Source organism: Ursus americanus, chromosome 29 (assembly GCF_024610735.1).
Source record: "Ursus americanus isolate L20-20 chromosome 29, mUrsAme1.1.p, whole genome shotgun sequence".
Lineage (NCBI taxonomy): Eukaryota > Metazoa > Chordata > Mammalia > Carnivora > Ursidae > Ursus > Ursus americanus.
The window spans coordinates 13,613,637-13,631,979 of NC_142155.1; the positions used below are offsets into that span (position 1 = coordinate 13,613,637).

Sequence of the window (18,343 nt, forward strand, 5' to 3'; positions counted from 1 at the left end):
TAATGATTTTTTATTATATTATGTTAGTCACCATACAGTACATCCCCGGTTTCTGATGTAAAGCTCGATGATTCATTAGTTGCGTATAACACCCAGTGCACCATGCAATACGTGCCCTCCTTACTACCCATCACCGGTCTATCCCATTCCCCCATACCCCTCCCCTCTGAGGCCCTCAGTTTGAAAAAAATCATTTTTTCAGGATAAAAACTCTCATCAAATTAGGCATAGAGGGAATGTATCTCAACATAGTAAAGACCATGTATGAAAAACCCACAGCCAACATTATACTCAATGGTGAAAAACTGAAAGTGTTCACTGTTAGATCAGGAACAAGGCAAGGATGCCATCTATTGCCACTTCTATTCTACATAGTATTGCATTCCTAATCAAAGCAATTAGGTAAGAAAGAGAAATATAAGGCAACCAAATGGGAAAGGAAGAAGCAAAATTACCCCTGTTCAAGGTGAAATGATCTTATATGAAGAAAACCCTAAAGATTCCACAAAAAACCCTGTCAGAACTAATAAACAGGGGCACCTGGGTGGCTCAGTCGTTAAGCGTCTGCCTTTGGCTCAGGTCATGATCCCAGCGTTCTGGGATTGAGCCCCTCATCAGACTCCCTGCTCAGCGTGAAGCCTGCTTCTCCCTCTCCCACTCCCCCTGCTTGTGTTCCCTCTCTCGCTGCCTCTCTCTCTGTCAAATAAATAGATAAATTCTTAAAAAAAAAAGAACTAATAAACAAATTCAGCAAAGTTACAGGATACAACATTTACACTCAAAAATCAGTTGCTTTTCTATACACTAACAAACAATCCAAAAAGTAAATTAAAGAAACACATCTATTTGTAATAGAATCAAAAAGAATAAAATACTTAGGAATGAACATAAGGAAGTGAAAGACTTTTAAGCTGAAACCAAACAAAAAATCTTGCTGACGGAAACCAAAGAAGACATAAATAAATGGGATGATGTCCCATGTTCATGAATTTGAAGACAATATTGTTAAAATGTTGGCACTACCCAAAGCAATCTAAGGATCACTGCAATTCCTATCAAAAATCCCAATGACATTTTTTTTTACACAAAAAGAAAAAAAATCCTGAAATTCATATGGATTGTCAAAAAACTCTGAATAGTCAAAACAATCTTCACCAAGTATGACAAAGCTAGAGGCCTCGTGTTTCCTTATTTCAAAACATATTACAAAGCTACAGGAAGCCAAAACAGTATGGTACTGGAATAAAGACAAGTGATAGACACATAAACCAACTGAATAGAATAGAAAGCACAGAAATTAACCCTCTCATATAGACTCAAATTATCTTTGACAATGGTGCCGGGGCTACACACAATGGGGAAAAGATAATCTGTTCAACAAATGATGCTGGGAAAACTGGACATCCACATGCAAAAGAATAGAGTTAGATCCTTACGTTCTGCCATATAACAAAATTATCTCAAATAGATTAACGATCTAAACATAAGACTTGAAACTATAAAACTCTTAGAAGAAAACAGGGAAAAAGCTTCATGACATTGAATCTGGTGATGACTGCTTTGATATGATACCAAAAGTATAGGCAACAAAAGCTAAACCAGATAAATGATACTACATCAAACTTAAAAACTTCTGTGCAGTAAACAAGCAATAGAATGAAAAGGCAATCTATGGGAGAAGAAAGAATATTTATAAGCCATATATCTGTCAAAGGGTTAATATTGAGAATATATAAAGAAATCCTAAAACTCAACAACAAAAACAAACAATAGGATTACAAAAAAGGGCAAAAGACTTAGACATCTCTCCAAACATGACATAGAGATGGCCAACAAATATATGAAAACATGCTCAACATCACTAATTATCAGGGAAATGCAAATCAAAACCACAATGAGGTATTTCATACCTATTAGGATGGCTACTATCTGAACAAACAAAACAAAACAAAACAACTAAAAAAACAGAAAATAACAAGTGTTGGCATTGTTATGGAGAAATTGGAAGCCTTATGCACTGTTGGTGGGAATGTAAAAGTGCTATGGAAAACAGCATGGAGATTCTTCAAAAAATCAAAAATATAATTAGCATATGATGAGGAAATCCCACTTTTGGATATACATCCAAAAGACCTGAAAACATAATCTCAAAGAGATATTTACACACCCTTGTTTATTGCAGCACTATTCATAATAGCCAAGAGGTGGAAGCATCCTAAATATTTATTGATAGATCATAAAGAAAATATGGTATATACCGACCATGGAATATTATGCACCCTTAAAAAAGAAGAAAATTCTGCTGCATGCTCCAACAAAGATGAACATTGAAAACATTATGCTAAGTGAAACCAGTCACACACACACACACACACACACACACACACACACAAAACAAAACAAAACAAAAACAAAACAAGTAATGCATGATTTCACTCCTATAAGGTACCTAAAGTAGTCAAAATTTTAGAAACAGGAAGACTCCAGAAGTTGGGAGGAGGTAGAAAAAAAGGATGTTGTTGTTCAAAGAGTATACAGTTTCAATTTTGCAAGACAAAAAAGCTCTAGAGATTTGTTGCACGATAAGATGCATATGGTTAACACTACTATTCTGTGCATCTTAAGATGGGTAAATTTCATGTTATGGGTTTTTTATCACATTAAAGAAAATGCACTGCAGTGTTACAAATAAACATCAGTGGAGAGGATTGTGGAACTTATTGTGCAAATAAAGGATAACCAGACAAGGTACAGTAAAAAGATGTTAATGGTTTAATAAAAATTATTAAAATTACTGTAGCCTCTTTCCATTTTTAGAATTAGTTTTCATAATTTCAAACAAGCTCTCCAGTTTAAATAAAACCAAAACAAAATAGATGATTTCATATATTCTAGGAACTGGGACTTCATCAAAATGATTAAATTAAATATATATGCTTTTAAAACTAAAATCAGCTGATGGCTGCTAAAAAGTAGGATTGGGCTAATTTTGAGCTTTAAAACTAATCAGAATTTCAAGGCAGGTTTACTAAGGGATAACACCTAAAACTACAAAGAAGCTAAGCGATCAGGGATTTAAATTCACTTTCAAAAGGTATAGCCAAATAAAACTCAGATTTTTGTAAATAATATACTGAATGCATAATAATATTTTGTAATATTACTCATGCAAACTTGCTATTCCCATAGATAATTTTAATTTCTAGTGTCCTCACAATAGGATACTATAAAAAGATACAGAATATCACAAAACTGCAATATGTCATTGAAAACTCAGAATGAAGAAGCAAGATCCAAGGTTTGTTCAGGTCCTGAAACTGAAGAACAGGTGCTCTTAAGAGAACTCAACAATTTCAGGTTGATTGCCTTCAGAATGTATGGGTTTAAAAGTAATTAATTTTTCATTTTTTGATTATTTCTAATATAATTTAGTTCAATTGCTTTTCCCATTTGCTTTTAATTCCTAAATATACGAACTCAAATGAGTTCCATTTGCTAAATATGAAAAAAATTCACGTCATTTATCTTTATTAGGTTGGTGCACCTGACAGCAAATTCGTGTGGTTTTGCATTATTGAAACTTTTTTTCTCCTTTTCGAAAGATAATTTTCAAATGACTACTGGCTTATGAGAACATTGTTGCTTTTTATTCATCTGTATTTTTCCTGGCATTTTAATACTATAGTGGAATTTGCATATAATTTTAATTAGATCCTTTACAATGTCGCGAATGTTAATAGCTACATTAAAATGCTCTTTTTTTTTAACAGAGCTATATCTTCCACATGTCCTAAAGGAAAACTACACATTGCTCCTATACTCAAAAGTATTGTGATTTCCTATAAAACTGGAATCTGACTTAAATGAGTCAGAAAATGGACTGTTTACAACCGTTTCTTAAACGCTAGCTTGAGTGTATGATTGGGTACACTTTTCTTTTTTTTCCTTAGAGATAATTTCTGTACCATAAATTCCTAGAAGTGGCTGCATCAATGACAAGGCATTTTTAAAGCCTCTGGATATTGCCAAATTGTCCTACTAAAAGGTTATTACAGTTAAAAAAAAAAAATGCTTGACCGCGGTTTGGGAGCTTGTCAGGCTGTGAGTGGTTGTTACTTTCTTGACTTGAGTGGGTGATGTGTGTGGGTGGCCTCGCCTCTTCCAAAAGACCCTCTGGCCTCTGCTGGTCAGACTTCATTCCAAAAATGGTCATGAGGAGCTGGGAAGAGTGACAGCCTCACACCTTGATGTCAATAGTCTGGGTTGGGGCCACCAAGTTGACCCCCAAGTATCCTTGAGTTTGTTCATACACGGTCACCTCCTCCTTGACTTTAGAAGATTTTCTGCATAAGAGCAATATGTATTCACACTGATATCAAAGTGCACAGTTTGTACTGCTCAAAGGAACCGATACTAGCCTCACAGAGGCAGCAAGGCAGGGAAAGTGTCCTGGTTTGGGCAGAGAAGACTTGAGTTGGATTAGAACTCAGTCACCTGCTGGACACACAATCTTGGGTAGGTCATGGAACTAATAAGGAGGTCAGTTTCTCATGTGAAAAATTAGAATTCTAGATGGTACTAACCTTTAAAGGACCTTGCAGCACTAATATCCTGGTTCTATCCTTTTTGACTATCAAAAACTATTCTAAGAAGGACAAAAGTGGAAGGCTGAGAGCAGCACATATTTAGTTTGGACTTAAGTAGAGCACATTCCTTCAGTTGAAGGGGCAATCTGATCTACTTAATTGTAAAAGGGAAGACAATCAAACAGCAAAACAAAAATTGCCGCTCGAAGAATAGCTGAATGCATATTAGGGCAAGAGAAGAAATCTCTAAATAAAAGAGTCAACATGCAAAGTTATTTCTGCCTATGTATGATGGGGAATTTCTAAATCATATCTATTCAAAACATTACATCAAGTTCTCCTTCCTAGTCCCCATGAGAGAAATTATGCAAAGTATTGTTTTGAAAATGATTATATCAAAATAAAAAATTTCTGGAAACTTAACAGCAAGCCTAACATTATTCAGTGTATGGGAAACTTGGCTCCAATAGTTTCAACAGACAATTAGTAAAATGATCACTCAGGAAAATGTGTCATGAAAATTTGGTAAATAACTAAACATAAAGAGCAAATTTGTGTATTTTTTCATGTTGAATTGGAAGATATTCCCTTTCTTACTGGGTTCAATTCACATAGTCGATTTATAAGTAAAACAACAAGATATATGTATTTTATTCCTCTGTTCCTAACATATTTGTATGGCATGTGTATGGCATGTGTACTTTATTATTTTAAAAATGTCTTATGTGGAATATTCTATCAGATAAGACAATTACTTATTCCAGGAAACATTTCTTGGACCTTTACTATTTTTTAAGTACTGTTCTAGAGTTTCGACAGTAGAGAAGATTAAAAAAATTCAGACAGTAAGGTTAGCCAGGTTGCTACTTAGTAAATATTTGTTCAGTGACTAAAACAAAGACATCACCCTTGTCCTTTAAAAGGCTTATTCTTATTTAGCAGATCTATCATTGGTATGGTTACTAACTCAACTTTCTGGAATAGTTTTTTGAAAAGGAGAAGAAAAAAAAAAAAAACAAGCCTGAGAATGCTCCGTTACATTATTTTACTGTATAAAATAAAAGGAAATGTGTTGTAAATGCTAATATTTCACCTTTGAAATAGTACCTAAACAAACATTTCATCCTGAGCATTCCATTGTCATTATTTCCAGTCTAAAAGTGAATATTGTTTTCCTATAGTCATTTACCTAATTACTTTATACATAAAAAGTGTGAGTGGGTATACATATTCATAATTCTTACATATAGGTTGTTAAGGACTTTAAGCTAAAGAATACATCAGAACTGCACAATTCTACGATTTTACTGCAATAAAGACAAGGAATTTTTGAAGTTGGAAAGAACCTTTGAGTGCAACCCCACAATATACATATAAAAAACGTCAATAACTTGCCCCCAGATTTGAATCTGTTTGTGTCACAGGTGGTATTAGGGGAGCCACTGCTCTGGACTATGCCCTGCTTTATCCATTAAATCATTCACAACATGCCCATTAGTCTACCCTAAGTAAATTTTCAATTCCCTTAACTAAATTTATGAAACATGGAATGGCCTGGCTTCAGTTGTGTGAGTGAGTTCTGTGGTATGATGCAAAACAAGATTAATCATAATGCAACTTTGTTAGACGTGCAGGAGAAAAACTAATTCACAGTCTAAAGCCTTTTATGTTGAGTATTTTGTTTGCATTCACTATATCCCTCAGCAGCAAATAGGGTGAATAATGCACATCAATGTGTTTATTTTATTTGGTGCTTATATTTTAAAGTTGAACTGAAGGCAGACAATTTCTGAGTGACTGGACAAGTTTATTAATTTCTTGTTATGTGAAATTAAAATTAAAACCCAAGTCCTCTGATTTTAAGTTAGTGTCTAGTCTAGAGTTCTTGAAAGACTAGCTTCATACAAATGAACCCCCTATGGAAATAAGGGTCTAACTTTGAGTATCTGGGTACATTTAACTTGAGCACATTTCTTTTCAAATGAACATCATACACAAAGTTAGAGGCAGTGTAAGTATAAATCCATTTTATCTGTAATTGTGCACACCAATGTGTTTTAACAAAGCCAGTGGAAAATTTGGTAGTAAACTCATTAGTTTTGAAAATCTGTTATTGGTAGAACAAAAGCGAACACAGACCGATTCAAATTCAGAAAGCCCAAATTCCATCCAGAGAAGAAGGGAGTTAAAGAAAACTCAACTTCCCATAGTTGTCTCTTTGATTGAAGGAGAACCTGCATTACAGCTGGAGATTTACCGACTGTATTAATAATTTGCTGCACATGGAAAGATTTCATCCAAAGAATCAGGACTAGTCACTGCTGCTGCTGAAAACTTAGTTGCTTCCTTGCAAGGCCTTTTTTCGGCTGGACTGAACTCTAATTGTGTTTATTTATGAGACTATTTGTTATGCTCCTGGTATAACCGTACACATCATTCACAGTCTTTCCTCCCTAAAGACTTGAAGCTTTATTCATAAGGGTGTGAGTAAGAGCTCCCTGCAAATGTGGCTGTGTTTAACTAAAACAAAAACCAAAAAAAAACTTGGTCTCAGTCATCCAGAAGGAGACGGGGTGGAGGAAACAGGTCATCATGAGTGATAGCATCTCTACCCGAGTAGGTGTGAATGATGTTTTCTGTGAGATCAAGTAAAGTAGTTAAGACAATAGAGCAAATAAATTAATGTTCGTAGAACATACACTTTACTATGTGTAATGGTTTCTCTTTATGTCTGGGAGGAAAGAAATCAATGGATTTCTTCCAAAAATAGTCCTCTAATTTAACAACAGCATTTTTTCTTAATGTAGCTATAATTGAATATTTATTTAGAGGCAAATTGAGATCTTGTGCAAATGAAGAACAAAGCATGCATTCCCAGTCATCATGGCACTCCTCTAATTTCATGTGATGTTGATGAACAGTACCATTAAGTGCAAGTAAAGAGAGAAGACAGATTAATTTTAAAACAACCCATTCTACTACAGAGACTTGAGGGGTTTTTTTTTCCTTAATTTTTTTTTCCCTCAGTCTTAAGGCAAGTCATGATTAGTTACAAAAGAATTGCAGGGGTATAATCAGAGACCAAAATTGTCTTTTCTAGTTGTTTTGAAGTGCATAATATGCTAATAAGCTGTTCATTAAATGGGTATTTTCTATTTAATTTAAGAAAAAGCCCTTTGTATTAACAAAGCTTGTTTGACTATTTTCATAGAATGAGCTATAATCACATTTTTGGAATAATTTACAAAGATTATAACAGCTTATTACTTCATCGCTTACCTCAAAGTGGGCAAAATTAGATCTAAGTTTTTGTACAGGACTGCTCCAAGAACAAATACCAACGATTCATCTACTTCTAGAAAAAATGAAATTAAAAGTATTAGTGAAACGACAAGAAAAATACTGTCTTCTACAACTTTACTCTGTTCATTACAAGGGGATTCCAGTACGTGCTGATGCAAAGATGAGTAGAAGAAACGCCTACATAACCATGCATGGGGCAGATTTGCCCACACACCATACATAGTAATGGTAACTTAAAAAGATGAGTTCCCAGTGCTTTTGTGTCATCTGAAGTAACCTTCCTTCACCAGGCTGAGACAGGAGGCTACTGTAGTTGCAGCTAAGGAGTTTCAATTCCCAATGATATGGGGAAAGACAGACAATTTTCTTTTGGAGCTCTAAGCTAGAAGGTCAAATCTCCAAGGTAAAAAGCAAGTCTCAGATGTCGCTGTCAAAAGTAGCCACTAATTTTAGAGGTTGCTGAAGATGTTCTTAAAACTGAATTTTTTCTTAAATTTGCTTTTAGACACCAAAATAATATCTACAAACCAAAGCAAAAGTGAGGAAGAAATAAAAAACGACTGTGGAAATGCAACATGTTTCCACACTAAAATTAAAATATTATACCACATGCTTTCCACTGAGATAAAACTGTCAATCCTGAAACTTAACCATGCCAAGCTCAGGTCTAGAATTTGCACTTGTATTTTTTTTTTTTACCATTTTAATAGATCCTTTCCTCCATTAAATTCAGATTTAAAGACCAAATGTCAGTTTTTGTTATTTACAAAATTAGTTTAGAATCATGATTGTAGACTGTTACTAAGTTGTTTGACACAAGCAGATTTATATCTAGTGTACTATGAAACGATCTTACTAGAAATGTTTTGTTCAAAGCTCAAATTATTTCACATATTTACCTTTTGATGACACAGGAGTAAAGATGCTTTTTGGAATGACTACCCTGTCTTCTGAGTTTCTTGCCCAGTCAACCATTCCCTTCCGTCCTTTCATTGGGAAGTTGATGTCTGTTAGAACAGAGGCTGCAGGAAGCCTCTGAATGCTAGCCACTATTAAGAAAGAAGTAATAATGTTAACTAAGATCTTTCAGTGTAATCAAAATTGACCAAATTAAACTTTGAAATATATTCAAAATAAAATTTTGAGCTAAAATTATATTTATCAGATCCAGAAAACACACTTATATCTTATTATTAGACAATTTTCATGAAGATTGCCAATTCTTTTACCTATCAACCCAGATTTCTGTTGCTTTCTAGAAGAATCAGGTACTAATGGTCAATAGAGTGTATTCTGAGAGGACCAGCATGTACTGCCACTGGTTGTTCACAGCTGACCTCCATTCCAATTGTCAGAAGTCCATACTGTATTTTTTGCTAAATATTTTGATTAACACACTTGATCCATAGGCTGAAATTTGCATTTAAATCTGAATTTTTTCTTCTGAACACATTTTCTGCATTTACATCTGCATGTTATCTTTAGAACAAATTTTTCATGGATTAAATGGAGGTACCATGGAGGCATGGAAAGCAAAGCCCTATTGTTCTTGGAGACAGAATTGTCATAATGCAAATAACAAAGCACCTGTAATGCCATAACCACAGAGCCAAAATCATATGCAGAAAGATTTATCAAGCAGATCAAAACACAAAACTTTTAAAACATTCCCCCCAAATTGAAAGTAATAAATGTATACTTTGAATGGAGAATCATGTCTTTACTTACAATAAGTATTTTAATATATATTGAAAAAATCATGAATGATATGTTTGGTAATGCCTGAATATATTTTTTATTATATGTTACAATTACACACACATATATGTCATAAAACTATAATGATAAGTACTTAAGCACTTATTGATTATATACATTTCCAATTAAGAAATGTAATTTGTGTAACTTTACATAGGTCCCTACTTGTTCTACACTAAAGCTTCAGGTGTGTCATGGAGGATTTAAATAGAAAGATAATGAAGAAAACTATAGAAGCTATTACAAAAGTAAGCTAAAGTAAGAAACCATTCAGCTCCTCAGGAGTGGATTTCACTCTGAAGAAACTTGTAATTTAAATCGAGAGAATGAAAATTAAGAATTTAACAATATTAGTTGTATAAATATATTGCATCACGGGCTTAGATCCAAATTGAAATGGTTATGTATTACTGTACTTTACTAAAGCTCTTTCAGGCTATTATAGACATCCATTATCAGCATAGGATGGAATTTCATTTGGCTTGTAATTTGACATAATAAGCTTAAAAAAGGATTTTGTTACTAAATGTTGAAGGAAAGAGGGTGCTGGGTAACACATAAATTCGTTATGGATGTTAAATGCTGTTTTTGGATAACAGCTATAATTATTTTAGTTTCTTTAATTTTTCAAACAACATAGTCTTTGTTGCCCATAAATAAACTGGTTCACATGTCCTGAAAGGTCCAAATTCTCCACTGCAGATAGATGGACAGGTCAGCAAATTGGTAGCATTGTTCTTCCTTAAGGGTCCTGTGAGCTTTATTCAATCTGCAAAACTAAGTTCATCTGCTTCCAAATCCCCTGACTCTAACTTTGGTTTTTCTTGATATTTAGAGGAAATTTAATTCACCTCTTTGCTCTGAAAACTGCTGAAAAGAAATGATGGTTTTTCTGACTGTCACACAACGGTTTCTGTTGTAAAGGAAAATAAACAAAAGATAAATTGTTGGACCCTGAAGTCTAATAATTCATCTGTTTTTACACACCTTGGATAGAAAACAAAAATCAAATGAACAAAAAGAAGAAATAACAAATGGAGGAAGCACATTCTGTACCAAATCTATCACTTTATCCTGAACAAATTCTAGCCTAATGCCATACCCTTAAATATACAAAAATGATATAATTACACATGCTTGTATCTCACATGATGAAATGTATTCATTCTTCAATTAAAGGCACATTAGCTATTAAGTTATGACTACATAGATTCGATTGTACTTTTGAACATAGTCTAGATTAAAGAAATATAAAAATCAATTAGGATCACTATTTAATTTGTGCAAAAACCCCTTTGAATTGCAGTCTTGAGCATAAGGAGGACATAAAAACAAACACTTATTCATTGATTTTAGTAGAAATGTAGTTCTTAAAGATGATATTTTCAATAAATGTATTATCAAAAGGGATATAACTTCATAGACTGATGAGATTCCAATGTTAGCCTTCAAATTATCAGTATACATGGTCTTTAAAATACCAAGTATTTAAAATTATACATCTCTACCTTAAAGCTATCTAGGAAGATGCCTTAGATGACACCGTGGTTCTTCATGACCCTGACATGATTAACAAGAAAACCTACTTCCATTCAGCAGAAATAATTTACAGATGACTTTTAATTCCTTCTTCTTTCAGTCCCTGTACCAGACACTTGGATCAATTCCATCCTCAATTCACCAGGTGTAACTGTCCAAAACCCTTGTGTAAAACTTAGATGCAGTCTTTAGGGAACTGCAAAGCTCAGATGTTAAGTGAATACCAAAGAGGTAAGATTAAAAATGAATGCTTTAAAGTATGCCAAGTTGATACAATGTGTGTCCAGTGCTGACAAAAGAACATAAATGCAAAGCATAAGTGCACAATCTCCATCCTCTGCTTCTGCAGTAATTGCTGCATCAAAACCAGTCATTGTGGGTGGTTAGATAATAGAGCAACTTTCCTCAAAAACTGAGAAAACGCTTTTCTTACAGAGGATTAAAGCGCTTAGAAGAAACCTCAAAGGACACAGTGTCCCTGAACAAATAGGCACATCTCGAACGCTCCAAGAATTATCCTAAATTCACTGTATCGTGTTTTCATTACAACACTAGATTTGATTTCTTATGCAATAAAAATAGGTGACTCATCACTGATAAACCTTGGAGCAAAACCAGCTGCACTTTCATTCTGCAATTTTAACACTTTCCTTTTGAATCTGGATATGCAGCATAAAATTCCTTCTCATCAGAAAGCATAAGGAATTCCTGCAGTTGGGTCTAAAAGCATAAGGACTCTGTTTCGTTTATTTGTTTTTGTTTTGCTTTTGGTTCACCAAAGCAGGGTGGAGCCTCTAACCTTGTTCCTGAGGAAAATCATGAGGTTTTAGCCCTTTGCCCTAATTGAGGTCCCGGAGAACGAACGGCAGCTCTGTCATGTAACGTCATGTCAGGTAATGTGAATGGTCCACATACAGAAGTTGGAGTGAGTTAGTCTGATGCACCAGTTGCTTCATGGAAGGCACGTAGAAGGAGAAGATGAGAGAGCCAAGGTGCGTGCATGAATGCCGGAAGAATGAGCACAACGGGCAAATGAAGCCAATAGAGGAAAATCAGTTTACCCGAATGGCTCAGTGTGGACTCTGGATCTGGGCCTGGGATTCAAATCTTGATATTTTAGGGTAACTATAATGTCCTGGGTTTTTTGGGTTTTTTTTTTTTTCGGGCCAGTCCGTTTACCTCTGTTGTTTTGTATAATTGAGGTTACGTATTTAAAACTTTATATTGAATATATACACATAACCAAAGGCAGAAATTTCACTTAAAATAGAGCTTGTCCTTTAGTACCTAAATGTGCCACCCAGGGAGCTGAGGGCTCCTTTTTATTCATCCTCTTTCATTCCTTCCCTCTCTCTTCTCCCCCTACCCCTTCTCCTCCTGCGCCTCCTCCTTCTTCTCTCTCTTTTCTTCTCTCTCTCCCTCTCTCTCTCTCTTCCTTCCTTCCCTCTCTCTCACCTTTCCCTTTTTCCAACAGAATCTGCCAGAGGGAAGAGGTTGGCTTCTCTGGTTATCTGGTCACATAGAGTCAGCCAGGCTAAAATTCTCCATTAAAAAGGAAAATGACTGTATCCTCAATGACAAATTCAGTATTACCATTGCAGCCAAGGCCACAGTTTGCAAAGAGAATTTCAAAAGCACTACTTTTGTGCAATGACCTAAGTTCTTAGAGCAGCAACTCACAGTCTATAAATGAGTAGAGGAAACTCCCAAGGACTGGCACCTTAAAATCAGAAACAAAAATGTAGGTAGATACAGAAATAGAAGTTGAAGAGATGCCTTAAGAGCGATATTGATGTTTCCAAAATATTTAAAGTTTGCATCATTTTTCATGTTGATTCAGAGGGAACAACTTACAAATTGGGTCTTGACTCATCAATATTAGAAAATTGGCTAGTTATCAAAATGGATTTGTTTGTGGAAAACATCACTCAATATTACTAGATGGTCGCCCCCACAGTTTTGAAATCCTGTAAGAAAAATATGGCAGGGAAGGAACTCTGCATAAGTGCGTTAGAAAGCAACTGTTAGTTTTGCTTGTGTACCAAGAGCAAGCACAGAGGGGCTGGGCAAAGCCTGCATGTAGTGTGATCCCTTGGTCTTTAGCAGCTTAAAAAGCCATGGTTTTTATATTTGTAGAGCAGTGCTGAGTGCCTTATAAAATACTGAGGGCATTTGGGAGGGAAGGGAAGGACAGCTGACATTTATTCATTTATTGAACACTCGACATGACCTCAGCATTTGTTAGCCATTCCTCAATTTATTCAACAAATATGTATCAAATGTCTCCTCTGTGCTAGGCACTCTTCTTAGCACAACACTTAGGCAGGTCCTTTACACGTGATATCTCATTTAATATTTAGAACAACCCTTATTTAATATTTAAAGCGACCCTAGGAGGCATCATTATTATCAGGATCCTCATTGTTATTATCCATACATTCATTTTACAAACGAGGAAGTAGACTCTGTTAAAGTGGTAACATTGTGACTCAAGTCTCAGTTCGCCTACCCAGAAGTACGTGATTTTGCACTGTGTGGTGCAATTTGATTTTACCCCAACAAATTAACAGCAAATTTACTTTGTCTTACTGTAATGTTTTTGCACTAAATATAAAAAACAGATGTAATGATTCAAAGAAAGGAAATAAAAGTATTCTCATTTGTGCAACAGGAGATCAAAACTAGATACCATTGAACAATGGTGATTATCAAAAGGGGATATGTACAGATATTTTAATTTGCCTAGTATAATCTTTAAGTTCTAACATCTCCATAAAAAATCACATTTTAGGATTCTGCAACAGTGAGTGGTTTATAGGAAACAGTCAGACAGACAGATTTTGGTTGTTCTTCTCTCATCACCATTTCCTCCATTTACTCTGTCTCTTTTCCCGAAAGGCTAAAATTGGAATGCTGAGGGCCAAAGAGAAAGAACAGGCTTGCTAGTAAATAGTGCAACCATCACTTCCCAGGAAACAGAGCCCCGCTAGGCAGGGGCGTCCTCAAGGACGGCAGCGCTCCGAGAGTGCCCCAGCAGTCCCATCCCGCCATCACCACTGCAGAGGGAAGCGTCCCCAAGTCCCAGGACCAGCACATAGAGATTTAGATGAGACATATTCTCCCCATTAGGAATTTACAGGTTTTTCTTTTGCAGAGAAAAAGTAGGATCCTCCGATTTAATTATTTTAAATTTTAATTTAAAGACTTTTTTTATTTTTTAGAGAGAGAAAGCACCCATGCAGGGCAGAGGGGGAGAGAGAATCCTGAAGCAGACTCCCCATGGAGCAAGGAGCCTGACACACAGGGATGGATCCCATGACCCTGAGCGGAAATCAAGAGTTGGCTGCTTAACTGACTGAGCCACCCAAGCACCCCTAGGATTCTCTGATTTTCAAAAGTGGACAAACTAGGCAGTCAAAAAAGTAACTATGTGGTATATCGAGGATATTTTTTCAACTTGTTCGTTTTTAATCACATATGATGTATATTGAAATTTTAAATAATTAACGATTTTACATATTCCTTTCCAGCATCAAAATAAAAAAACTTGTAAATTACTTTGTGAATCATTAGCTTCAAATTCTGTTTTTATCCGTTGGCTGTTTGTTTTTTTTTTTTAAAGATTTTATTTATTTATTTAACAGAGATAGAGACAGCCAGCGAGAGAGGGAACACAGCAGGGGGAGTGGGAGAGGAAGAAACAGGCTCATAGCGGAGGAGCCTGATGTGGGGCTCGATCCCGTAACGCTGGGATCACGCCCTGAGCCGAAGGCAGACGCTTAACCATTGTGCCACCCAGGCGCCCCCCATTGGCTGGTTTTTATCCAAGCTTGGGAGTCTCTGCACAGCAGGGCGCATTCTTGTTGCTGCTCACGGTATTTTTGCCAGACTGTAGTGCTCTCCGTGCAGGACTGACTCCCTCAGCTTCTTCTCAGGTCACTCCTACTTCCCTAACATGGAATCATACCTATGCACAGCCTACGTCCACAGCCTACCCATGACTCTCGTTGAAGCTGAACTGTCTCAACCAGCAACTGGCAAACGACATCCCACAGGCCAAATCTTTCCTATCAGCTATTTTTGTACGGTCTGCAAACTAAAAAATAGGTTTTTACATTTTTAAATGATTGAAAAAATCAAAAGAAGAATAATATTTCTTGGCATGTGAAAATTATATGAATCTAAAATTTCAGTGTCCACAAATGAAATCTTATTGGAACACAGCCACACCCATTCATTCATACAGAGTCTAGAGTCACTTTCATGCAGTGATGGCAGAGTTCAACAGCTGCACTGAAGACTGGGCAGTCCACAAATCCTAAAATATTCACTGTTTGGCCCTTTGCAGAAAAAGTATGCCTACCTCTGTTCTAGCCATACGATGGAGAAGCTATTTTGAAATAGTACAATTTTTCTTTAAAGACAAACACATTCTGAAAATATATACGTTTCTGTGCTTATTCCATTACCTATTACATGTTCTTCCTACTTTTTCTTTCAAGGTTACACTGAGTAAAGTGGGGAAATTTAAGCTGATTACATCATTTTTCTTTTAGTTTTCAAAAGGAGTAAGTTTTGTGGTCTTTTAGAGAAAGATACTTTTTATAAGTGTTCATCTTCTCTACCCAAGTAGTTCATGATTTTACTCCTAACATAAATGCAAAATAAAATGTGATATGGGAAGTCATTTTTGCATGAATACCTGAATAGTAAAAACAAATGATACAGAAAATGCTTTAGTGGGGTGCCTGAGTGGTTCAGTTGGTTGAGTGTTGGAGTCTTGGTTTTGGCTCAGGTCATGATATCAGGGTCATGAGACTGAGCCCCACATTGGGCACTGCCCTCAGTGCGGAGTCTGCCTGAGATTCTCTCCTTCTCCCTCTGCCCCTTCCCCAGCTCGTGCGCACTCTCTGTCAAATAAAATAATAAATAAAATATTAAGAAAAAAGAAGAAAATGCTTTAGGAAATAAGTTTTCCATCTTCTCCCAACCAAAGAAATTAAGAACAGAATTTCTCCAGAGGAAAGAGCATCAGATGATAATTAACCAAGTATTGAATGAGAGAGAGGAGGGAGAGAGTTTTTCTGTACATGCAACATTACTGACTTCTTTAATATGCTGTTTTGATATGTAAGAGGTTTTCAATCTTACTAGAGAAGAATTAAGTCAAGGACCTATTAGGAACTGGGTACCGATGCAGGCAGCAAACAGCAACTGAAGCCAACAATCCAAGGGCTTTCCAAGATAGTGACTCATCCATTCCCAGAAAAGTAATAGCAATGACCAGTGTTAAGGGGTGACAAGGGAAAAGGGATCACTGTAGACTCAGAAGTTCATTCTGGAAATTCATTTATCCAACAAATCTCTATTGATCCCAGAGAATATTCCAAGTGCTATCTTACTACTGAGGATTTAGCAAGTGAGCATGAGCCATTAAGTCTTGGCTTTGAAAGAGCTCACAGTCTAGTGGAGAATACACATGATTAATAAGGGAACAAATAATCCAGATGAGGCTAGACTGTGAGAGTATGAAAGAAAGAAAGAAAGAAAGAAAGAAAGAAAGAAAGAAAGAAAGAAAGAAAGAAAGAACAAGATGGAATGTGGTTGGTTGCCAAAAGAAGGCGTCTTTGAAGAGGTGCTGTCTGGGCTGTGGTTTGACAGGGAGGAGGACACTGCCTGTGCAAATATAGAGCCTGGAAAAGGCCTATAATGTTTCAGAACTATCAGAATAGTAGTTTCTGGATAGGAGGAAAGGCATAAGGTGAGGAAACTTAATATGCCCTAGAGAAATAGTAATGTTTCTAATAAGGCAGAAACGTTTAGATAGAAAAATAGTAGGAGGAAAAGCTAAATAATGATATCATAGGCTAAGAGATCTGGAGCAGGATCACATTTCGACTTTGAAGATGTAAGTTAGATACCTCCTAATTAGAAGTAATAATTGATAATGTGGGCATGGAGAAGTCCTCCTGAAGAGAGAATTGAATGGGCAGATTCATTTATTCAACAAATATTGAGAACCTATTATATGCCAGGCACAGTTATGAGCACTGAAAATACACCAGTGAAGAAAAAAGTTAAAGTCTTTGCTCTCTTGAGACTGGCATGGTATTTGTGGGGGAGACAGACAAGGAACAAATACAACTAGATGGAAATGTAAATGACATGATTAGAGAATAATGAATGGGGTTGGGAAGCTTTACTAAATAAAGAAAGCAGGTTAGCTGGCATTTGTGCAAAAATCTGTAAGAAGTGAGATGTTGAGTTGTGCAGATATTAAGGAGATGACAGAAAAAAAAAAGCTAAGAAATGTTGTTTAGGAAAAGCTCACTTTTAGGAGGTAAAGAGAAAGACACCAAATATAAATGGAGAGAGAAGACTGCAATAGTAAACTAACTTAGGAATGGAGAGATGCACGTTAATAAAGAGAAAGTGGCTTTAAGAGGAGTCAAAGGTTTTATAAAGATTATGGAGAAGATTATGGTTTGTTTTGAAACCATACTCTAAGATTAGTTTCAGGCCATGCTCTATTGCAGAGGTTGGCAAACTTTTTCAATAAAAGGCCCAAAAGTAATATTTTCAGCTTTGTGGGCCATCAGGCAATTACCCAATTTTGCTGGTGTGATATGAAAGCAACCAAACAACTCATAAATGAATGATCATGCAAGGAAATGTGGTGTTTAATCATGTAATAAAAATTGTCTTGTGTGACCAGTATTTTTTTTTAATTCAACAAATGTTTATTGGGCAGAACTCTTGATTTCCCACCACTAAAGCACTTTCTCCCCCAGTGTCACCCACCTTAATAGAAGGTGCCACTGTCTAGTCAAATGTTCACACCAAAAACCCAAGGGTCATCTTTATTTCTGGTTTTCCTTTGTCTCCTATGACCCATCCATCAATACATCCTCTCAATATTATTTCTAGAATATGTCTTAAGCCCCTGTACTTCTATCTCCATTCCATTACTCTCTAGAAACCACCAGAATCTCTAACCTGAGCTAATTCAAGAGCTGCCTAACTGGCTTTCTTGATTCCACTCTTTTTTCTCTGATTGCTTCTTCTCTCAGAAACTAGAGTTATCTTAAAAAAAAAAAAATCAGATCATGTTGTTCCCTTACTTGAAATAATTCAATGGCTTCCAGTGCTCTTAGAAT

The 18,343-nt window shown here is 35.8% G+C and overlaps 1 protein-coding gene across 4 annotated transcripts in view; it reads right to left on the reverse strand.

Annotated features, from left to right (window-relative positions):
• The window catches only part of ADGRB3 (adhesion G protein-coupled receptor B3), a 696,748-nt gene that overhangs the window by 301,312 nt on the left and 377,093 nt on the right, over positions 1-18,343 (reverse strand). For all 4 annotated transcript variants that reach the window (XM_045803249.2, XM_087856973.1, XM_087856972.1 and 1 more), the window contains 2 exons: positions 8,789-8,938; positions 7,866-7,941 (listed from right to left, as the gene is read on the reverse strand). In XM_045803249.2, the coding sequence (XP_045659205.1) occupies positions 7,866-7,941; positions 8,789-8,938 (226 nt within the window). The remainder of the gene's footprint in view (positions 1-7,865; positions 7,942-8,788; positions 8,939-18,343) is intronic.